Below are 26,044 nucleotides of genomic sequence, written 5' to 3'. Positions count from 1 at the left end.
CATGTGAGATGTTTTCATTTTAGAAGTAACCTCTGTTTCATTGATTCCAACAGAAACCACAGAAAAAGAAATAAGAAATGTTTTTTTTCCCTCATAAGACAAATATATCACTCCCAAAATTCTTACAAAACCAACTGAGGCAAATTAGGGGTTTCAAAGCTAGTCACCTTATAAGTTGTTCAGAAAAAAATTTGCATTTAAATAGCTCTGTGCAGCTACCTTGAGATTTTCCCCTGGAATGTTTATGGCTCTTTTTTTTTTTTCATTAATACTTAAAAAATACAATTTCATAACCAGTGTATTACTACATCTAGTTGTGTTAAAAAAAGGGAACTTCATTTCATAAAGTAGAAACATTCAAAGTGGTTTTGGGCAACCAATCACTCAGTCAAAATACTAGAATTCTTCATATTGAACACTTAATAGTAAAGTTAATCTGAAACCATATCAACTCTACATTTCTATCATAAAAACTCGATCATTAATAGCTCTATCAGAGAGAATAACTTGTGCTCCTACACATTTTATCTAGAGAAGTGAAGATATACAGAACTTCTTGGAACTTTCCCCCAAAATAGTTTATATATAAAAATACAGCAGATTTTTTTAACAGATAAATCTTAACTATTTTTTTTTTCAAATAACTTGCCTTTACATATTCAGAAATGTAGATATAAGAAAAATACTAAATGTGCAAAGTGCTCTTTTATATGTACATTAAAAAAATACAATGTAATAATAGCTTTAAACATGTCAAAGAATCATAGGAGGGAGAGTCTTCAATGTCAGAAAATCTGGTCTGATTAGAGCTTTTGCTTGTAGAATTGTAAACAAACTTTTTAAAATGCTGAGAGTTTTCTCAGTTCTTTCCAACCAAGACACTCTCAAATACATCAAGTCCTGCTTTGAAGTAAACCTGAGCTGAATTAATGCTGTTCAACACATCTGACAGGGCTTCTTGGAGAGTCTCATTTGATGTAAGTGACTTGCAGTGTTCCCAAGCCTCCATGAGTATGGAAAACTGGCCTGTCTTCTCATCAGTGTGGTACAGGATGTTTCTGAAAGGAACAAAGGAGTGTGTAAATGTTTTATGCACAATGCCACTTTCATACCAAACACTGTAATGAATACTGCCAGAAGCAGTGTTGTTTGCAATATATGAAGACATTATAAAGGTAATATTGCTATTTTTTGATACCTAATGAATTAAGAGATAGAGATATTGACCATTAGTAGTTTCCCATTTTGATGACATTAGAGGAGATAATCAGACATGGGCCTCCTGATGAAAGAATGGTACATTATGAAATAGCATAAACAATTTTGCTAAAAAAGAAAAAAAAATGATGTGTATCTGATGAAGCTTCCATATTTAATTGCTAATAATTTCAAGGGACAGAATTATGCTAAATCATAGCACAGTATGTTCTAGAAAACCACAGACTGAAACAATATCTAGACAACCAATAACTCAGTTTGTTCAACTAATAAATTTCATTTAAAAAGTAGAGAAAGGAGGAACCTGTAGACCAGAGTTTCTCAACCATGTCCTACTAACACTTTGGGCCAGACGGATTTTTACTGTGGTGACTCTCCCATGCACTGTGGGATGATAAGCCGTATCCCTGGACTACATGGGCTAGCTATTAATAGCATCCTTCTTTTTGTATCAAGAAATGAAAATGTGTGCAAACATTGCCAAAATATTCCTAATAGGGCAAAAGTAACCCCAATTAAGAACTAGTGTTCTAGACTAAAAGAAACATGTCAACCAGTCACAAAATAAAGATTTTGTTAGATTTTATGCAAACAAATACATTAATATAGGAAGTACACAATTGAATGCTGATTATTGATTGATATAAAGCAATTATTAATATTTTAGATATCATGGTATCATTAGCATGTCTTCTAAAATTGCTGTTGTCTTACAATAGTATGTAAAGTAATATTTGCAAATAAATGTTATGATATCTGAGATTTACTTTAAAAATACTTGGAGGGAAAATATAGAGTGGAGTTATAAACAGTATATATAAAATAATATGAACCATTAGGTAATAATTGTCAAAAGTGGGAAATGAAATTTATTATACTATTCCCTCTTCTTTCTTACATGTTTGACATCTAGAATGACATTGTCTTAGTGTGTAATATGATGGTTTCCTGATACTTAGTCAAATGATTGAGAAAGAGGAATTTAGGTACACAATAGCATATTCCTGTAATCCCAGCAGCTCAGGAGGCTGAAGTAGAAGGATCAAAACCAGCCTCAGCAAATTTCTGGCAAATATATTTCCAGAGCTTAAAAGTAAATAGATATTTTCAAAAGCTGTATCAAATACTTCTATTCCTTGAGGACATATTTGCTCAGCTTGCTCACAAACAAAAATATTATAATCATTATTATCAAAACTCCTCATTAAATGAACTGTACCACTGCAGTTAGTACATTATGAAGAACCTACTTAATGATTCTTAGGCTATTACAGTGATTTTCTCCACTATTTAAAAACCGATATAAAGTACATTCATATATATATACAGTCTATGCCTATTAAATGTTAGATATTAATATTCAGTCAAATGATAAGATGATATTAATAAAACATGCTCATAAAGGTTACAGGATTGATCCCTTGATGACAATTCATTCAATCATGAATAGTCTCTAATATATTTATGTAAAATTTTAGTCCCAACTACTGCAAAATATCTAGAAGAGAGATAATATGGAAGAATAAAAATACATCCTACAATGAATGTCCAGGTATAAAGAACAAAAAATACAATGATTATAATTACTTTTTAAATACCCACATTTGCTCTTCCTAACTAGGAAGCTACATAGTAACATGCTTTTATAATGACTGTAAATATTCCATGTGAATAAAAATGAATCTTTTTTGCTTTGTGAAATTCTACAAGGAGCTAACCACATTTTCCATATGCTACATGAATCGAGTAGTAAAGTTATAGCAAGCTATTATACAGATAAACACTCATATCCATTTCTACCAAAATTGGATACAAATCAGAATAAAACTACAGATACTGAGATTCTAGTTGAGTACAAGACACTAAAATGTTTTCATCTCAATTTACGAGAAAAATCTTCATTTGAGTAGATGCTGATGTAACTTAAGTAAGTTTATCATTATTATAATAATAAAAGCTCTTTTTCCACCTTGAAAGACTGCATTACCTGAAAAACAAATTATGGATAACAAAAATTAAAAAAAAATCTTTAAATTTTCATTAGATGGATCATTTCTCCTACTGATTTGCAGAAGTAGCTCATCTTTTCCAATTTCTTTGTGTGTGTGTGTGTGTGTGTGTGTGTGTGTACTAAAACCATATAGCTTCCTGCTTACATAAAATAAAATTCTGCATTTTCATTCCTTTCTGAAAGGTAGCATTATGTTATTTTATTTTTAATATTTGAATTAAGCCTAAAACAAAACCCAGGCAATGCTTAAATTCCATCACATACATTCTTACATATTTCTTAGTTCTGAGATCTTTCTTATATACTCAACCATTAAACTTACATATTCCAGGATAACCTCTGAGTACCAAAACTATGATTGTACCATTTTTAATATGCAAATGCTTCTTTTCTTTTAAATATTTTAGTTAAATCAATGCTTCTGATGGTAACCTCTAAATCTTCTAAACATCTTTGTATTACCACGTGATGCCACCAAAATTGAACTTTAGTCCAACAAAATGCAGAGATTTCAACAGCATATCTGTATCAGGCTGCTTAAATGTTTCTTCTTCCTAATTATGGATCAATATTATTCCAATTAGGTCAGACCCGGAGTGGATCCATAGTCTGTGAAAGTCACAGGTCTGGAAGGAAAACTGAGTGGAAGTGAAAAAAAATACATTTGAAGAGTTTCTATGTCAATAATCTGTACTTCACAACCACAAAAAATGTATACCCCTTAGTGAACCATTCATGCTCTTAGATACATCTGCTTCAGTACATTTCAGAAAGTTTCTCTACATAAAGAATGGACTGTATTAGCATGGCTCTAAATCAATAAATCAGAATCCTATTTGCATACACACAACATGCATCTCAGCATGGCATGTAGAGACATCAGACCTAATTAAAATATTATTTAATTGAAATCATTTTAGTAGCTATCGTGTTTAAAATAACATTAATTCCACCCTCATGCCTATCTCCCCTCATCTGTAACAATTTGGATCTTATAAATGTAATTCATACAGTCATCCTGACCCACACACAACACAAAGAGACTACTAAAAGGAAAGTGTAATACATTATTGATGACACTAATGAAATTACAACACACATCACTCATTTTAATGGGTCTGTTTCAATGACACATCACGGTGACCAGGAAAGAGCAGTGCCAAACTCAGAAACCTAATTAATAACTCCCGGCAGCATTGGTGAGGGAGATGAAGTGTCTTTACTCAACTGACAAATCTTTCCCAATCAACTAATGCAAAAGAAAACTGGAAAAAAAATGAATTTTGAAATAAAGGCATTTAAAATCTTCATGAGTCATTACCCTGTGTGTGAATTAGCAATTAATGATGGAAATGATAACTCTCTTTCAAATATTCCTTTGTATATTCATCAATGGCACAGGATGCCACCCATTGTAAACCTGAATTAACATTCATTATACCTCATGTTGAGAAACTCTTAATGAAATCACACTAAATAATAAGTCATATCTTGCAAAGCTGATTGTGTATACATGCTGAATGCAAAGAGAAAGGGCTAGCTCTAGTTCTCATAATTGTTTCTAATTCTTTTAGGGATTGTACTAACTTTACTTCATAGTTAACAGTGGACTATTATATTTATATCAATATTAGAAAAAAATTATTTGACTTGGATGAAAATTCACTAAACACATGTCTACCCTATTTAAAGTGCAAACAAATATCCTTTCAGTTAAATTTGAATTTTGTCTCTCCTAGTCAAAGCAGAAGGAAAATTAAGACCATGGTTGATATTGTCAAGTCTTAAACTTATGCTCCAGACATCTGAGACAGAAAGACATGCATGGTAGATGGTTTGAAAAAATGGACTGGGGATCTAGCTCAGTGGTAGAGTGTGTGCTTAGCATGCATGAGATCTGGGTTCAATCTCCAGCACCAATAAATAAACAAACAAACAAATAAATAAATAAATTTTTAAAATGGTTACAATGAGTCCCTTTTCTGTTATCAGACTCCATTAAAACTTGACTTTGCATCTCATTCCATCAAGGTAAAGAATTTATTTGAATGCTTGAAACTGGTTTGGCCTTACTATTTGCTTTGAGAAATAAGAGTGTGGCATACTTACTATGTGAAAGCCTCAATAGATCCTACATGCTGCCGTTCTGTCTCTTCCCCAAGCTATTGTGAAATTTATACTGGGTTAGCCTGCTGGAAGAACAGGTACCACATGGAATACCAAAGACCTGAACGGCGAGGCCTTCCTTTTCCAGTTAAAAATCAGATGAGTTGGTGCTCAACTTGTTAAGACAACCAGTGCCCACTGATTACAGACACAAACACAGCTAGGACAGAACCTCTCCATCCCAGACCAAGAACCACACAACTGACTTCAGCCTAAATGGTCAAGCTAAAGAAATATGGACAAAATAAACAATTATCATTTTAAGCCACTAAATTTTGGAATGATTTTCAAAAGATAGGTGATATAATTTGGTAGTGCTTCTCTTCTGGAAGAGAAAGGTTTATGTTGATATAAGAGTGAGTTCTCTATTATCTTTTAACACATTGACAGAGTACAAGGTGTAATAGGATTATACAAGTCTTCAAATGACCAACTAAATTCAGAGAACAATGAGAAAATCATGTCAAACAGTCCTCATGAGGTACACATTACAAAGTTTATTTGTGTTGATTCATTAAGTTTTAAATTTGTTTACAGAGAGCCAGGTGGGATTTTTTTTTTTCATTAAACACACACAAAGTCAACCAATATTATGAACTGAATATTTGTGTTCCTTCAAATTTATATATTGAAGTCTTATCCCCACAATGTGATAGTACCAGGAAATGAGGGCTTTGGAAAGTAAATAGGTTTAGATGAGGTCATGAGGGTGAAACCTCCAGCAAAAGACTATTGCCATTATGAGAAGAAAAAGCAAGAACACAGCTTCCTGTCTCCACTATGTGAGAATACTGCAAGAAGGCAATGGTCTGCAACCCAGGAAGTAGAGTCCTCTCCAGAACCCAACCATGATGGTGCCTTGATCATAGACTTCCCAGACTCTCTACTGTCAGAAGGACATGTGTATTGTTGAAGTCATCCATTTGATGGTATTTTGTCTTAGGAAGTCTGAGTTAAGAAAACTATATATATATAAAGTATAGATCATTTTGCTGTGGTATAGCCCAAGAAATGGACAAAAAATTATCCTATTTGTTTCCACTCTTATTAAATATAAAATATAGCAGAATATCAAAGATAAAACAACAACTGTTCTATTTAGTTATTGTCAAGACATCTCAGTCCACATAACTACATTGTTTTTCAAGAGAAGTTTCCTGAACAAGAGGTTATCTTTTAGGATATTTCAAAAAGACTCTCCTTCCACTCTACAGAGTACTTGATGGCTGGCCAACAAGAAAAATTATATTTTTACACTTAGAAACCTTCTGATAAATCCAAAGGGGAAACAGAAATTATATGAAGATTATCACAATTCTTAGAACCTTTCAGAATCTTAAGAAGATGGTAGTACTGTCTACTACTTATTTCATGCTCACATAATTGGTTTCTTATTGTAATTGGTCTCTTATTTTTATTTTTTATCACTGCTATTACTTACTTTCCCACCACTAATGGATGTATGACCTGAAGCTTAATATTTAGATAACTTTCTTTTAACTTGTTTGGAACCCATTATCTCTTAGTATTTCAACTTTCATTCCATAGAAAAGACCTTTACGCTTCAAAGACAATTTCACTTGAATACCCTAAAGGTCTTTTGACAAATAATAAAGATGCATTTCCTTTACACTTACACCCCAAATATTTGCATTTGCCCTTTCTCCATTATTCTTTTAGCTACCTTCATTAACTCTGGTAAACAGTAATGCCCAGGTCAAAAAAAAAGGGCAATTCAGGTTTTTCTTTCATTTATATTTGATTCCAATGAGAAGGATATGATGGATTTGTTTTGGAAAGTTCACTCTAAAGGAAAAAGTTCATAACTTAGCTATATCTATTTAAATAAAGTGAGTAACAGAGTCAATATTGATCTTTTTTGCTTATTCTACTTAACAGCCTTTTTTAACATCCTAGATGAGGAAGTCACTGCGTTACGTGCTCAGGGAAACAAAAGACAACTTTATTGTCTGTGTTGGAAACAAAGCACATAATCAAAAAGTTAAAATATTATTTAAGCATATTATATAAATAATTATAAACATTATTTTCCATATAATTATAATTTTATATAGTTATTATTATAAATATAAAATTATTTTTCATATTATTATCCATATGTTTAAAATATTATGTGGAATATTATTTAATTTTATGTTTTACAATTTCCCCTTATTCTATGCATGTTAAACTATTAGAAAATTTTGCTTCAATATAAGTGTTCTTATAGCCTTTGCCATAATGCAGTAAAAAGTCTGAAACTATTTCTCATAGTAGAGATTCTTTGCCTTTTGGTTTAGAAAACTACAGAGACAGTTCTTGATAGTATCAATTTAACTTGGGTGATCTGATTCCAATTGCCATAATATGGATTCAAGAAACATGGTCCTAATTAAATAAGTATAAATAAGGTAACTCTTAAACCAAATGAGTTATTTCAGAAACAGTCTTATGACCAAGTTTGGGAAATTAAATTAGAAGGGAAACTTTCTACAGGATTGTAAGAGTGGTAATTCCTTCAATTTCTGAGAAAAGTAATAAAAGCTAATCCTTTTTCTCCTTTTCAATAGCATGGTTAACAGAATCAGAAACTGTAAATGCCACGATTTTTTTCCCCCCAATGGAAAACCAGTCTCTAGATGAAGCTGATACAGTACCCTGTAGGGTATTTAACATCCTAGATGAGTAAGTCACTGTGTTACGTGCTCAGAGAAACAAAAGACAACTGTAAAGCTGAAAAATAAAAATAAATTAAATCTTACTGATATGATTGAAATGTGTACCCAAATTAACCTAAAATCTTCCCTTCCTTTTGATTTTCAATTTGAGGAGTATTATGGTTTAGATATGAGGTATTCCCCAACAGCTCATGTGTGAGACAATGCTGGAACATTCAGAGGTGAATGATTGGGCTTTAAGCTAATCCACTGATAGGGGTTAACTGGGTAGTAACTGTACCCAGGGTAGAGTATGGCTGGAGGAGGTGGCTCACTGGGTGCATATTTTGTCTCTGGTGAGAAAACTTTCTTTCTTTGTTTCCTGAGCTGCCTTCCTCTGTCATATCCTTCCACCTTGATGATCTGCCTTATCTTGTGCCCTGAACAATGTGGTTCTCCATCTATGGACCGAGAACTCTGAATCTATGAGCCCCATATAAACTTTTCCTTCTTTAAAATTGTTCTTGTCAGGTCTTTTGGTCACAGGGGTGAAAAAGGTGATTAAAACAGTAGGTAAAGTTATGTTACTCTTCAAGCCAGTTTCAACCAGTTTTATGTTACTTTCAATCAAATGTATCCTTATATACAATATTTATTGATTGGCTAGGTGATTATTAGAACATGTGCATATTTATTTAATAGCTGTAGATGTGATTTTATTTTGAACTAAATAATTTGGAAAATTCATTTACTTGACATTTAAATATGACTGCTTTGGGATAAAAATGGCATGGTTTCTTTTGGATAGCAAACATATTATTCAAGATAAACACTTCAAAATCAACAGAATATTGTAATGTTTGCTTAATCTTAGCTGGAAGGAAAAGTAAATATGAAGTATAGTGATTGACCTATTGAAGCTATGTATATTGATCTCAGAGTTTGAAAGTACTTAATGGACAAATGTTTTAATATTAAATTACTCAGAGACTAGAAATATTGCATTTCATATTTTAAGAAATTGTTACAGATGCTGACGTACCAAATATTCACTTTGAAAATGTGATAAGAAATAATATTTTAAATGAACTCTCTGGCATTGTCCCTTCACAATTTGCTCAAAATTTATTGATACATTACTATCTGTAACTCTTAGCATAAGGAAATAAAAATGCTTTGGTTTTAATTTGTAAACAAATGGAAGCATAAACAATTTACTATATTTTTTTTTTAAAAAGCTAAAATCATCTGATTTAATAGTACTAATTTTCTCAAAATACAAGTACTAAGGCTGGGGTTGTGGCTCAGTGGCAGAGCACTTGCCTTGCACACATGAGGCTCTGGATTCAATTCTCAGCATCACATAAAAATAAATAAACGAAATAAAGATATTGTGTCCATGTGTAACTGAAAAAAATATTTTAAAAAAAGTACTAGATAGGCAAACTTCTATTGATTATGTTAAAGTTAAAAAAATACAAATTGTGAGTAGATAGTAGAAATAGTTTTATGCTTTGAGAATTCTAAAAGGAGATTCCTTCATTCATTTTAGCCAAGAATGTCAGAAGGCTAAAGAGGCCTCTTGAGTATCTGACACAAAGTAGGAGCGCATCTGGTTATACCATCCAGAAAAAAAATAATGTCTTATTTAAGAATAAATAAATGTATGTACATGTATACTGTACATTTAGTTTCATAAATCATTTAATGGTTACAGATGTGATGGAAGATGTTAAAAACCCGGCAGTAATCAAAGGAAGCCGAATATCCGAAAGCACTGACAAAATCTTCTACAGGAATAGTCAGTTTAAAGCATTGATACCGGAGACTCCATCATTGCATCGGGAACACTCCACCATGGAAATACTGCTGCCTGTCAGCATTCGCTCAACCCCAGCCAGTCTTGATCCCATCTTCAATGAATAATTTGGAATAGTCCTACATCTTTGCTTCACTTCTTTCAGATTTGAAGTCCTTGGAGGTTCTCATGCAATTAGCTGAGCTAAGGTCACATGCCTGTACTGTAGATCAGGTATAAAATATGTCTTGTCACTAAACTCTAGGTCTCCCCTCATATGGGAAAGAGGCTCTAATATCAAGCACTCAAAAATAATTTAAAAAACAGCAACCCAGACAACATTCACTGCACTGGTTGCTGGGAAAGAAAAGTGAATTTCAAGAGGATTTTTTAAAAGAATTATTTTCTATACTGATGTTGTATTGGACAGTGTTTTTCCTCCTCAAATTAGTTGATAAGTACTCTGTAATATTCCAGCAGAGGCTATTAATTTAAATGTGAATAAGAATAACCTGACATACATTTGATTCAGATGGGATATATGTCAAGGTCATTGTATTTTCATGTGTAACTAATTAAACAAACAAATAAATAAATAAATTTTTAAAAATAATTAAAAAAGAAAAAAGAATAACCTGAGGGCTGGGATTGTGGCTCAGCAATACAGCACTCGCCTAGCACCTGCAAGGCCCTGTGTTCGATCCTCAGCACCACATAAAAATAAATAAATAAAATAAAGACATTGTGTCCAAATACAACTAAAAAATAAATATCAAAAAAAGAATAACCTGAGAAATTTTAAACTGCTTTAAAGATTCTGATGCAATGGACCTGAGATGCCTTCCATGAATTTGTGTATTTTTTCCTTCTCCCTGACTTACCCATATTAAGCAATACCTACATATACTCCACAATCCCTCCAGTGAGTTTTTCATTTAGCAACTGGTCTTATTTTGTTCTCAAACTAGTTTCTTCCAGGGACTTACGTAATTATATACAAAATTACGTGATTTAATTAACACTGTATAAATAGTTACATATTAAGTGTGAAGGAAATAGTTATTTCTGTGAAAATGAACCCGAATGTTTTGGGAAACTTCACAAAGATTAATTGATACAAAGTATTGGTGCATTACATGTGGAGAGGTAATTGAAAAGATTATCAGGGAAGGGAGGAGTAGAGTGATGCAGAAAAAAAAAATCTGCATTTAGACTGTTTTGCAAGTAAACTGTGAAAAATGGGGATATTGAAACTGGAAATTTTAGATGATGTCTCACTTGTGTAGTTTAAAGAAGAGAGAAAAATCTAGAATTACAATTGTCAGAAAAATACTTTAAAAATGTGCTTTATCCCTTATCAAAAGAGTGGTGACACATGCTTCAGTTAAAACAAATTGGTTTCTCAAACATTTGAACCTCTACTAGTTCTGCTTGTTTTAGATTCAAGGATGTTCACCCTCCAGGCAGTGGACAGCCAATGCTTTACTCTTAAAAACAAAACAGCCATCATCTTGAGTTCCAGTATTTATGGACTAGCAGTGATGGCTTGAAGTTTTAGATGAACAGTGGATATGGGCTGTTGGGGGGCCCATTACTTAGACGTATATTCGCAGACCTGACTTCATTTAAGATTGCTTAGCCCATTTCCTTGGTAATTATGCCAAAGAAAAGAATAAGGATATATAAATCACATTATTAAAGTGAAGGGAGAAAGTCATAATCATTTGGTTTTGCTGATTAAGGTTAAGTCAAACCCAGTAATTTCTTCTAAATGTTATTCAAAATTCTCTGACTTTGCTAGTTATGAAATCCGGAATCAATCTTTTTTTTGGGGGGGGCAGGGATTGAATTCAGGGGCACTCAATCACTAAGCTACATCCTCAGCCCTATTTTGTATTTTATTTAGAGACAGAGTCTCACTGAGTTGCTTAGTGCCTTGATTTTGCTGAGGCTGACTTTGAACTTGCAATTCTCCTGTCTCAGCGCCCTGAGCTGCTGGGATTACAGGCTTGTGCCACTGTGACTGGCTATTTGAATTAATCAATTGCTAACTTTCCCCTTTAGTAAGAAACTCAGATACTGTGGTCACTGTTTATTTAAAAAATGATCCTATCTTTTCTTAATCAGTTAAAGTATACCTAAATAAATTGATTAAAATTTATGTGTATTTTAGTTAATAACTATATATTATGAGTGGGTAGTTAGCTCTTTTGCAGAATGTAGGTGTTAATGTCTGAAATACAGACTAGTTTTTGACGCCATTGATTTTCTCCAGTTGACTGTGTTCTGGTAATCTATGTCCATCCAGTTTCTCTCTTGAAGCTTTATACTGACTGACTCTGTGCAAAAAATAGTACTTGGGTCTCTTATCCAGCCCCTTTGGAACTGTGGCCCTGAGTTGAGAGGAAGAAAACGAATGGGTTCTTTGCACTAAACATCTTGAAACAAGTCACCTTGACATTTTGTTCTATGCTTAGTGAATGTTCTGGCAGACATAATAACCCAATATCCCCCAAACACTTTCACTCATTGAATTCTGTGCCATACAAAAGCCAAGACCTCAAATAGTAAAGTGTGTTCTACGTCTAAATTATATAAATGTCAGGTAGTCAGTGAAATGATTTTTGAATTTCATAAAATACATTAAGATGATTAAGTCTCATGATAGTTCGATTATAAAATTTTTATTTTTTTAACACTTAGAAAAGATGAATTCAGGATGGCCTACATTTTGCTAGAAAAAAGAAGAAAGTGGTTACAATGGTATTATTCTCATCATACCTATGAAAATTTAGGAAGACTTTTAAAAGATATTTCATTGAATCTCTCTACCTAGCTCTATACAGCCAGGTAAACTTTGCTTCGCCTTTTGTAATAGAATTTGAAAATTGTTTTTCACTTTCCGAATGGAAATGAGGTACAATGATAACAATCATTAGTGCTACTATTGAACAGCTGTGAATAAATAGAGACTTGGAGGATAAGCCATACAAGCTTTTCCCCCCTGTGGTTTTATTAGCATATAAAGTATCAACTCAGAGAAACACTTCATATCTGATAGCATTTTGGAACCATTTCTTCCTTATTCTTGCTATTTCAGTATTTATCATTTGTATATACATTTTGAGGTATATACATTTTGTATATATATGTATTTTATATGTGTAAATACATATATGTTTATATATATGTGATACATATATGTATGGATAAGAATAGATATATATGTACATAATCAAAATATATGTGTGTATATGTACAATAATTCTTTCCTATAATGAAATATGAAAAAAAAATCTAAATTCTGTGCCTCCATCCCCAAATCATATAACTGAACAGAAAGCTGTTTATTATACTGTAAAATGCTATGTTTAGTCTCATAAAAATCAAGAAGAATAAAAGACATTCCAAACTTTCTCTCTCTATATCTCTCTCTAATATATATATATAATCACACTGTGTTTTAAGAGGTAAAGTGCTGGTTGTATTGTTTCATGGGCACCAATGTAAATATGTGGAAGTAGAAAGCCATGGATTTCTTACAGGCTGTAGAATATTTCCACAGCAGCCTGTCTTGGTATTTACTCTCAAATCATCATACTCTTCTTTCCATTCCAAGAACCATCTTCAAATCTTAATGGACCCATTTATTCTCTATTGAGGAAGAACAATTTAAAGAAGGAACATATTTTAAAATAATATATACTACATCTAAAACATAATAATTGAGGGAAGTTTAAGAGGGGAATACTAAGTGGTCAGTATCAAAATCATGTCCATCTGGGTCTAAAATCAAGGAGTCCAAACATGGCATTATAACACATACCACTTTGTCTATAATTATTTTTAGCCAAACACACTTGAAAAGCAGCAAATACATGAAGGGTGCTCTCTTCATTATTTTTCTTCCTGAAAGCCTGAGATAGAACAAAGATGCACTCCTTGGACAGTGGGAGGGGGGAGACATTTTGTCATGAGCAATGAGAAGTAGAGGCCAAGGGAAATGTACAAATTGTGTCCAGGTGAGCCATTTCTTTCTGCAGTTCACTGTCCTAGCCCAGTTCCCTTTGTCTTACCACAGTTCCATAAATACTCACTTTTTTTGGTGTAGTATAGGAATTTGGCTCTCAATTTGAGTCTTCATTTTCATTTTATGGCTCCAAGGTACTTCAAAAAATCATCAAACAAACTGTGGTATGCCTTCTTCTATTAATCTCTCAAATGTTAAATTTAATTTTCAGGGCCAGCCAGAAATGATAAGAGGGTAGAGGTTCAATTTTATCTCTCTATGCCCACAACACAAGCCACCAGACCCATCACCACCGTGTTCTGGCCTGATGATCTAGAACATTGTGAAGCTATTTACCTTCTCTGAAACCCTTTCTCTTCATTTGTAAAATGGGAAACACCAGTTCCTACAATGTTTATAATATATCATTTATTTGTTATTATAAATATAAGTATTTATAATGAATGAGTTATTACATGTGAAATGCTTTGCGCAGTACCTGGTATGGTCAACAACAAAATGCTCTATCTTCTGTTGTTATTTGAAATTTCTGTTTTGTTTTCTGGGATAACACACATACTAACCCCCTTAACTTTCAGCTGACTTTACTCTTAGTTTCATAGAACTCTGAGATCATTAGATGACTTCTCTTGCCCAGAAAAATGTGGATCAAAAGCAACAGTTAGAGAACAAGGGAAAGGGCACTTCCATGGATTTTACAAGACACATATGCCCTGCAAGTGTCTGTGCAAATAAAACCACCTGTCCCTTTGTACTTCAACATGCCGTTAACTACTAGATCACATACCTGTTTGCTTTTCCTGTAACTCTACTTCCCTAGTAGAGTTTTCTGAGATACATTTGTAGATTGATAGGGAAGGTCTTTTTTTGTAATTTTTTAAATGATCATAGCAAATTAGCGAATGCGATTTCTCTGACTTGGAATCCAACTGCTAAATCAGAGATACTAATGGGAAAAGAAGTTCCTCATGGTCTGAATGAACACAGCACACGTTTGATGTAGTTAAGAGAGGAGTCCTGCTACTAGTACTTTGCAACAAACTCAGGCAAAGTTTATTAATCTTTCCTCAGTACCACCATGGTACAGAGCTGGATGAATCTACTATAGTATTAATCACACACCATTGTGACTCTTTTATTGATACTTATCTTTCTTCAGGCAGAACTGCTCAAGAATGAAGAGAGTTTCTTGTTCATTGTATATCTCCCCAGGTTTCTATCAAGCACACACCAAATAAATTTGATTATATAAAGTATTTATGGTGATAGTAGTAATCGCTAAGATTCCTTGAGCATTTAATGTATGCTTGACAACATTCTAAGCATTTTGTGTACTTTAACTCATTTAATTCTCAAAACAATTTAATGTAAGCAGCTTTATTTTTATAGTATTTTTTTTTTTTTTTTGTAGTGGGATTGAACCCAGGGCTACAGCTCCACACCTTTTTAATTTTATTTTGAGACTGGGGCCTGATAAGTTGTGAGGCTGGTCTTAAACTTGCTATCCTTCTACCTCAGCCTCCAAAATTGCGGAGATTACAGGCATATACCTGGCCTCTTATAGCATTTGTGGGGGATTACCAGGGATTGAACTCAGGGGCACCTACACACTGAGGCACATCCCCAGCCCTATTTTGTATTTTATTTAGAGACAGGGTCTCACTGAGTTGCTTAGTGCCTCACCATTTTTGAGGCTGGCTTTGAACTTGCGTCAGCCTCTTGAGCTGCTGGGATTACAGGTATGCACCACTGTGCCCAGTTTATAGCATTTTTTTGTATGGAAAGAAACTAGACATGGAGAGATTAGTCTGCCTAACATCCAAAGGCCTGAGGAGCAGAATTGAGATTTATAAAAGCATACAGTGGAAAGGGTATTAATCCCAATATCTTATGGGTTTTTATACTTATGCTAAAAAAATATTCCAACAAATATGAAACTTGAAATTCATGGCTCACACACAGAAAAGGCTTCCAGCAGAAACAACAAAATAAACCTTTTCCAATCTTCCAGAGTATAGCATGTCCCAAACCTACAATAATTCACAGCTTCATCAATAAGAAAACTGCTTATAAATTTTCTTCCTTTCTTCATGACAATGGTTTCCTTTCAAACATCGTGTTAGATGGGCAGAGATACTTGCCTCAGGGTGTTTTCTAACAAAAGCAGCAGTTTATCAGAGACATTAAACCTTGTCCACCCACCCTGAACACTTAAAATCTATGTCTCTTTTAACACACCAATAGAGGGTTGAACTAGCAGAAACTTTTCCAGCATAATAAAGACATTGTTCTAAAAGAAAGTAGGAACATAAAAAAGAATATGACCTTCAAGTATGTGCTTTATAACCTCTGACTCTATTCACTTCTTATTCAATCTATCTTTGTGAAATCCCTGCCTCTTTTGATAGATGAAAAAAAATAGGAAACCTCACTAATTGGGATTTTATCATTGTGAAATTCTTAGTCCATTTTCTGATGCTAAAACAGAATATCACAGACTGGGTAATTTATAAAGAAAATCCTCTCACAATTCTGAGACTGAGAAATCCAAGATTGAAGGGCGCCCTCTGGTGAAGGCCTTCCTGCTGCATCTCAACATGTCCAAAGAAAAAAAGCAAGAAAGCAAGTGAGGGCAAAAGGTTGGGAGGAAGAGAGCACACAGGTAAAAGAGCTCACATGCACAGCAAGACCACTCTAACTAACCATCCAGTCCTTTGATAAAGGCATTAATCCTTTCACAGGGGCAGATTTGCATGACCTAATCACTCTTTAAGATCCCATCCGCCAATACCATCACAGTGGAAATTAGATTCAGCACCGGTTTTGAAAGAGACATTCGAACCATAGTATAGGCTTTGTTTAAAAAAAAAAATAGAAATAATAATAATCATAAAATATTGAACTATTTATTTTATGCAAAATTGGCTATGAGTCCAAACTTCTGGATGTTAACTTTGGGAAAAAGTACTTCTTAATTTAAAGAGAGTCCAACAAGTAACTTGAAAGAAAAACTTCTAAGATAAAAGTGAGCAATTGAAAACAGAATGGGGAAACTGAGGCAACCCGAGTGGGGTACACTCCACCAAGGATGAAAATGGAGGGCTTCCAAAAGAGAGTTGAAAACCGAGTGGTAGTCTTCAATGATATGGAGATAATAACAGCAGTACAATGTTACATGAGGAAGGGGAGCCAATGTTACAGGCTTAAAAAATAAGTGGGTGAATTGGACACAACTTTTCTACACATGTATGTGAACACATGACCAATGTAACTTCACATCATGTACAACCACAAAAATGGGATGCTAATTAGAATAAGTTATACTCCATGTATGTATAATATGTCAAAATACACTCTATTGCCATGTATATATATATATAAAAGAACAAATTAAAAAAGAGAAGAGAGAAGCCATAGAAAAAATATATATGTGTATAAAAGAATATGTATATATATGTGTGTGCGTATATATATATATATATATAATATATTTAATATATTATATATATATTAAAGTTATATATATATAACTTTAATCCTACTTTAAAATGCAGGATTAAAGTAACCAGGTAAAGTAAACCAGGCTTTGGGAAAGTAGGTCAATGACTAAAGAAGGGTATGGTAGTGTAAAAGAGTTGGGGAAAATGATTTATTTTCACATAGGCCTTAGGAATACGTTTTCAAAGCAAAAGGTAGAAATCACTGCAGCAACCAAAACTGATAATCAATGTGTAGAAATAGAGGTGGGAGGATTTTGGAAAATTGGTAGAGTAAGGTCAGGAGTGAAAGGGTTAAAGAACTGATTTGACCAAGTTAGTGTTGAAAAGGTCATATTTTTATCTTAGTCAGAAGAAAAAAAGAGGGTAAAAATAGCAAAAAAATAATTCATAATTAATAAAAAGAAAGTTACTAAGCTAATTTGGTTAAAATATTTTCATCTCAATTTTAACATTTGCTCACTAGTGTTCACTGATAGCCACGGTGTGTAATATCCTGCACAAGCATTGCTACAAAACTTCTAGCCCACAGGACCTCCCACAATGCTTACATATTGTAATTTTTCAGCTGACCCTGTGTCATCAAAATAAGCAACCACTATGGAAAGCAGTACGGAGATTCCTCAGAACACTTGGAATGGGACCATCATTTCATCCAGCTATCCCACTCCTTGTTTTATGTCCCAGAGACTTAAAGTCAGCATACTACAGTGATACATCCACATCAATGGTTATAGCAGCTCAATTAACAATAGCTAAACTGTGGGACCAATTTACGTACCCTTCAATAGATGAATGGATAAAGAAAATGTGGTATTTATACACAATGTAATATTACTCAGTCTTGAAAAAGAATGAAATTATGGCATTTGTAGGTAAATGGATGGAGCTGGAGAATATCATGCTAAGTGAAATAAGCCAAACCCCCCAAACCAAAGGTTGGATGTTTTCTCTGATAAGCGGATGCTAATCCATAATGGGGTGGGATGGGGGAGAATGAAGGGTCTTTGGATTGTGCAGAGGGGAGTAAGGGGAGTGGAGCAGGTGTGGAGATGGGAAGGAGACTGGAATGAGAGATTACTGTCCTATAAACCTGTATGATTGCACTTCCAGTGTGACTCTGCACCATGTTCAGCCAGAGGAAGGAGAAGTTGTACTCCATTTGTGTACAATATGTCAAAATGCATTCTACTGTCATGTATAACTAATTAGAATAAATTAAAAGTAAAAAAATGTAAAGAAGAAATGTCAAGTACTTTTATTATATTTGTTTATCTCTGCATTATCATTTGAACATGGATCAATAAAAAATTATTAGCAATATTTTTCATTTATCTTTTTTTCATAGTAAGTCTACCATAATTCATTGTGTATTTTATATTTTTAACATCATAACTTAGACTAACTACATTTCAAACTTTTTAATAGATTTATGTTGCTAGTGACTATCATATTAAAAAACATAGATTTGTAGATTTCAGTCACATAATTATAAGCAGTTGTTGCATTAAACAGCTAATTGAGGTCCTTAAAAACTTGATTCATGATATTTTCCTATGAGCAATCCTATGAATCAAAATATATCCTTTGTTTGTACTGTTAGGCTCTCCATAGACATCTGATAATGGAATAGTAAGAAAACAGGAATTTAAAATAGCATCGCTATTTAAAATATTTTCCTTAAATTTATTTTTAAATAAGTAAAAACTGAAATCTGAAATAATTGTTTCTTAACATTCATGTAAATAAAGCATTTTTACAGGCAGAATGTTGCCCCTATGTAGTTTTGCTTATGACACTACTGAAAACGAGCATAACCTAAATTTTATGGTTTAACATTATAGTAGAAAAAAAAAGCAAATAAATATCTTACGATCTTATTAAAGAACTTGAAGATTCTCTCCCAAGGTTAAGGCCTTGCATCACATAATTCAAGAAAGATTAAGGATAACCAATCATGTTATGAAAACCTGAAATAATAGTGTACATTGACAGATCTTTAATTGTAATAGCAAAAAGTGTAACACTAAAATGTATCATGCATCATCAATGAGTAGAAATTTAGGGTACAGTTTGCTGCCTTGACCTTCAAGCTCCAACTATGTTTCAATCATCAAGAGTCCATAAAAACTATAATTTACAATCTTTGGAAAGAGACTATGTGGACACAATAAACCACATATTTTATATGGGATAAGAAAGGAAAATGTAGTTGGCCTCATGTGCTCAATTTCAAACTACTCAAAAAATTCACTTGCATTTACACATTGATCTTCAATGTGTGGCAAACTCCTAATGTTTATCGTTAGCTCAGTTATTTATGATCTCATAATGTGGGTTCATTTTCTAAATCTTAGATATTGGCCTAGAGATCGAAAGAGTTGAGGTCTCAAAGGTCTCTCAGCAAAGTTTCTGCTGATTATAATGCAAACATGAATACCCCAGAACCACATGAAAGTTAAAACTGCTCTCTCCTGTGCCAGAAAGGGCAAGCCGAGATAGGAATGAGTTTATGTATGCAGGGTAACGTTCCTCCTTACACTGAGGTCATGCTCTGGAACACACCAATCAAACAGAAATAAGCTAAAAGAGCACTTGCAAAGGCAAATGACTTTGCACAGAGCTCAACAGACTGTTCATTAACAGAGGTAGAATATCACCAAATAACTGCAGCAATCACCAGCAGTTAGAGGTAATCAATAAAACCCAGGGAAGAAGAAATAATGACAAAACATCAAAATGTTCACTTCTATTTCCAGTTTTTGACAGCAGCCTATTCATAGTTATTAGGCATAGGGGCAAGGGACGCAATGCTCTTTGAAGGCTTTATCACATTCTAAGAGAACATGTAACTTTGATGATCTCAATCAACAGTGAAAAATGTTAAGTGTTACCAAATTGATTGTGAGAAACATAAAACCTGATACCATGTAGGAAGCCTTTGTTGGGAAGTACCCTTCAATTTGTTCATTCCATCTTTGGAAGACCAGGGTCAACTAGTTTATAAGATCTTACTTAAGACTTACCAACATGATATCTGCTTGGATTCTACCCCAATTAAAGAAAACAAAACAAGAAACTTCTCTTATCTCTATTTCTCTGTAACTCTGATTTTTTTTCATCTTATTTCGCAGTTTGATGCCCAGAATGATTTTCTTTTTATCTATTTGATATTCCATTTTGAAAAAAAAAAACTGGCTATGAATCTGCTTTCAGAAAATGTCTATTCTTTGTTTTTTCAAGACTATTTAATTTCTTAGTTAAGAAAAAGAGGATGAGATGAACAATAAGAAATGGGGTAGATTCTTCAAAAAATACATGTAACATTTCGTGACATACAATATACTTTCTTTCCTCCAAAACTTTTGTATCAGGCAAGGCTATATTTTATTGGATTTTAAATGATATTGTGTAAAATCACAATGAGTTAGTCTATCTTCAAAACTCCCTGGTGTAGCATATGTGAGCTTTGATTAGAAAGTGAACCTACTATGATTAGTAATAAAAAAAAAATTGGAGACTCTTTAACTGGCAAAATTAAGAGCTACTCCTTCCAAAAATATTTGGCCACATTTCCTCCCATTTCACATTATTGCACCAAGAGCCAATTACTATTTGCATGTAATTATTTCTGGATGAGAAAGAGAAGGCAAGGTGAATTTTTTTGTCGACATTGGAATTAGCCAAATATAACCAGACAGATATGAACAGAATTTCTTTCCAAGAATATTCATCCACTTAACAAACTTAACAAGAGTTTTCTTATCTTGTCAATCATATTATTTGAGCAGAAATCAGCAGAATCTCTTTTAGACTCATTCCATTTACCTCATAGTGATTAAAATTCACTACTCATGAGAAAGATGTTATTATTATTTTTTAAAATTTCTCCTCTCATCTTCACTCTTAGATCTTATCCATCACAAAGTTTTGTAGGTTCTATATCCAAAATATTACAAATTCAACTGCTTTTTTTTCTATTCCCATTTCCACCAACATGATCTCTGTGATGGCTAATTTTAAGCCTCAGTTTAGCTAAGCTATGTAACACAGTCATTTGGTCAAGCACTAGTCTATATATTGCTAGGCTGATATTTGGTACATACTATTAACATTTACATCAATCAGTTAACTTTAAATAAAGGAGATTGCCCTTGATGATGTGGCTGGGCCTTATCTAATCAGTCGAAGGCCAAAGAGCAAAATCCCCTACCCCCACCCTACCTAGAGAAAAAGAAATTCTGCCTCAAGATGGCAAGACAGTAATTCCACTTGAATGTTCAATCTACCTTTCTTGAGGTATTCTGGACTCAAGACTACAACACCAATTCTTTCCCTGAGTCTCTAGTCTGTCTACTTTATAGATCAGATTTTAGCTCTGCAGTCTCCTCAATCATATGAGCCAATTACTTAAAATAATTTTTCACCTTCTCTCTCTCTTTGTCTGTCTCATTTCTCCCCCCAGCCTCTCTCTCCTGCTGTTTACCTGGAGAAATCTGACCAATACCCCTAGATTATTAAAATCATACATTACTATAACCTCTTCATTTCTTTCATTACCTTAATAATCTTTTTTTCTACACATCAGTAATACATAGACATGGGAGGATAGCCTGATTACTAGGTAGATAAAATTTTGCTACTATCTGCTTACATTCAGATTTTTTTTTTATTGTAGGTCGTTCAAAACATTACATAGTTCTTAATACATCATATTTCACAGTTTGATTCAAGTGGGTTATGAACTCCCAATTTTACCCCGTATAAAGATTGCTGTATCACATCAGTTACCCTTCCATTGATTGACATATTGCCTTTCTAGTGTCTGATGTATTCTGCTGTCTGTCTTATTCTCTACTATGCCCCCTCCCCTCCCCTCCCCTCCCCTCCCCTCCCCTTTTCTCTCTCTACCCCTTCTACTGTAAATCATTTCTTCCATTTGTATTATCCTGTCTTACCCCTCCTTTCCTCTTATATGTCATTTTGTATAACCCTGAGGATCGCCTTCCATTTCCATGCGATTTCCCTTCTCACTTCCTTTCCCTCCCACCTCTCACCCCTGTTAATGTAAATCTTCTTCTCAAGCTCTTCGTCCCTACCCTGTCCTTGTTTCCTCCCCTTATATCAAAGGAGTCATTTGGTATTTGTTTTTTAAAGATTGACTAGCTTCACTTAGCATAATCTGCTCTAATGCCATCCATTTCCCTCCAAATTCTATGATTTTGTCATTTTTTAATGCAGAGTAATACTCCATTGTGTATAAATGCCACATTTTTTTATCCATTCATCTATTGAAGGGCATCTAGGCTGATTCCACAATCTTGCTATTGTGAATTGTGCTGCTATGAACATCGATGTAGCAGTGTCCCTGTAGCATGCTCTTGTTAGGTCTTTAGGGAATAGACCGAGAAGGGGAATAGCTGGGTCAAATGGTGGTTCCATTCCCAGCTTTCCAAGAAATCTCCATACTGCTTTCCAAATTGGCTGCACCAATTTGCAGTCCCACCAGCAATGAACAAGAGTGCCCTTTTCCCCGCATCCTCTCCAGCACATATTGTTGTTTGACTTCCTAATGGCTGCCAATCTTACTGGAGTGAGATGGTATCTTAGGGTAGTTTTGATTTGCATTTCTCTGACTGCTAGCGATGGTGAGCATTTTTTCATGTACTTATTGATTGATTGTATGTCCTCCTCTGAGAAATAAGAACCATATGATCATCTCGATAGATGCAGAAAAAGCATTCGACAAAGTACAGCATCCCTTTATGTTCAAAACTCTAGAAAAATTAGGGATAACTGGATCATACCTCAACATTGTAAAAGCAATCTATGATAAGCCACAGGCCAGCATCATTCTGAATGGAGAAAAATTGAAGGCATTCCCTCTAAGATCTGGTACAAGACAGGGATGCCCTCTCTCACCACTTCTGTTCAACATAGTCCTCGAAACACTGGCCAGAGCAATTAGACAGACGAAAGAAATTAAAGGCATAAAAATAGGAAAAGAAGAACTTAAATTATCACTATTTGCAGATGATATGATTCTATACCTAGCAGACCCAAAAGGGTCCACAAAGAAGCTATTAGAGCTAATAAATGAATTCAGCAAAGTGGCAGGATATAAGATCAACACGCATAAATCAAAGGCATTCCTGTATATCAGCGACAAACACTCTGAAATGGAAATGAGGACAACTACTCCATTCACAATATCCCCCCCAAAAATAAAATACTTGGGAATCAACCTAACAAAAGAGGTGAAAGATTTATACAATGAAAATTACAGATCCCTAAAGAAAGATATAGAAGAAGACCTTAGAAGATGGAAAAATATACCCTGCTCATGGATAGGCAGAACTAACATCATCAAAATGGCGATATTACCAAAAGTTCTCTATAAGTTCAATGCAATGCCAATCAAAATCCCAACAGCATTTCTTTTTTTTTTTTTTTTTTTATTGGTCATTCATAACATTACATAGTTCTTAATACATCATATTACACGGTTTGATTCAAGTGGATTATGAACTCCCCCTTTTACCCCGTATACAAATTGCTGTATCACATCAGTTACCCTTCCATTGATTGACATATTGCCTTTCTAGTGTCTGATGTATTCTTCTGTCTGTCCTATTCTCTACTATCCCCCCTCCCCTCCCCTTCCCTCCCCTCCCCCCCTCCCCTTTTCTCTCTCTACCCCTTTTACTGTAAATCATTTCTTCCATTTGTATTATCTTGTCTTACCCCTCCATTCCTCTTATATGACATTTTGTATAACCCTGAGGATCGCCTTCCATTTCCATGCACTTTCCCTTCTCACTCCCTTTCCCTCCCACCTCTCATCCCTGTTTAATGTAAATATTCTTCTCAAGCTCTTCGTCCCTACCCTGTCCTTGTTAACTCCCCTTATATCAAAGGAGTCATTTGGTATTTGTTTTTTAAAGATTGACTAGCTTCACTTAGCATAATCTGCTCTAATGCCATCCATTTCCCTCCAAATTCTATGATTTTGTCATTTTTTAATGCAGAATAATACTCCATTGTATATAAATGCCACATTTTTTTATCCATTCATCTATTGAAGGGCATCTAGGCTGATTCCACAATCTTGCTATTGTGAATTGTGCTGCTATGAACATCGATGTAGCAGTGTCCCTGTAGCATGCTCTTGTTAGGTCTTTAGGGAATAGACCGAGAAGGGGAATAGCTGGGTCAAATGGTGGTTCCATTCCCAGCTTTCCAAGAAATCTCCATACTGCTTTCCAAATTGGCTGCACCAATTTGCAGTCCCACCAGCAATGAACAAGAGTGCCCTTTTCCCCGCATCCTCTCCAGCACTTATTGTTGTTTGACTTCCTAATGGCTGCCAGACTTACTGGAGTGAGATGGTATCTTAGGGTAGTTTTGATTTGCATTTCTCTGACTGCTAGCGATGGTGAGCATTTTTTCACCAACAGCATTTCTTGTAGAAATAGATAAAAGAATCATGAAATTCATATGGAATAATAAAAGACCCAGAATAGCAAAAACAATACTAAGCAGGAAGTGTGAATCAGGCGGTATAGCGATACCAGACTTCAAACTATACTACAGAGCAATAGTAACAAAAACAGCATGGTACTGGTACCAAAACAGGCGGGTGGACCAATGGTACAGAATAGAGGACACAGTAACCAATCCACAAAACTACAACTATCTTATATTTGATAAAGGGGCTAAAAGCATGCAATGGAGGAAGGATAGCATCTTCAACAAATGGTGCTGGGAAAACTGGAAATCCATTTGCACCAAAATGAATCTGAATCCCTATCTCTCGCCATGCACAAAAGTTAACTCAAAATGGATCAAGGAGCTTGATATTAAATCAGAGACACGGCATCTGATAGAAGAAAAAGTTGGTTATGATCTACATACTGTGGGATCAGGCTCCAAATTCCTCAATAGGACACCCATAGCGCAAGAGTTAACAACTAGAATCAACAAATGGGACTTACTCAAACTAAAAAGTTTTTTCTCAGCAAAAGAAACAATAAGAGAGATAAACAGGGAGCCTACATCCTGGGAACAAATCTTTACTCCACACACTTCAGATAGAGCCCTAATAACCAGAATATATAAAGAACTCAAAAAATTAGACAATAAGATAACAAATAACCCAATCAATAAATGGGCAAAGGACCTGAACATTCAGATTTTTAAAGCACTGAAATAGCTTCTAAGCCCTTCCCCAAGGCCTCTCGGTTCTTGCCTATTCTCTAGTTTCAGCTTAAAATACTTCCCCCAAATAATTAGGCTTTGTTTAAAAAGAAAAAGTTTCTTAAGGAGAATTTAAAGTTTCTAATTATATATTTATTTGATCCTTTGTCTTCTTATTCTGTTTCTTTCCAAAAAAGGATAAAGACCACAGAGTAGGGCTGATCTTTTCATTTATGCACGTTATATTCTCCATGCCTGGGCTAGTTTTGGCAATTGTTGAACTCTAAGTATTTGATGAATTAATGGATCTAATGTTATCAGTAGTTATCCTGGGTACATATATTGAAGAAGAGGCACCAATTTTTACCTCACAATGAAAAATGACAATATTAAATTCAGGAAAAGGGCAAATACAAGGAAGAAATTATTCACTTAACCCATTGCTATTAATTATAGAGCCTAAGCAAAACG

At 34.2% G+C, this 26,044-nt stretch overlaps 1 protein-coding gene across 1 annotated transcript in view; it reads right to left on the bottom strand.

Moving 5' to 3' along the window:
* Positions 1-859: 859 nt before the first annotated feature.
* Naaladl2 (N-acetylated alpha-linked acidic dipeptidase like 2) overlaps positions 860-26,044 on the bottom strand; it is an 876,353-nt gene continuing 851,168 nt past the window's right edge. Inside the window, exon 14 of the mRNA XM_026382942.2 lies at positions 860-1,058. Within this exon, the coding sequence (XP_026238727.2) occupies positions 860-1,058 (199 nt within the window). The remainder of the gene's footprint in view (positions 1,059-26,044) is intronic.

This window comes from Urocitellus parryii, chromosome 2 (genome assembly GCF_045843805.1).
Source record: "Urocitellus parryii isolate mUroPar1 chromosome 2, mUroPar1.hap1, whole genome shotgun sequence".
Taxonomy (NCBI): Eukaryota; Metazoa; Chordata; class Mammalia; order Rodentia; family Sciuridae; genus Urocitellus; species Urocitellus parryii.
Note: the sequence above shows the minus strand (reverse complement) of the source record. Positions and strands in the feature narration are given on the sequence as shown.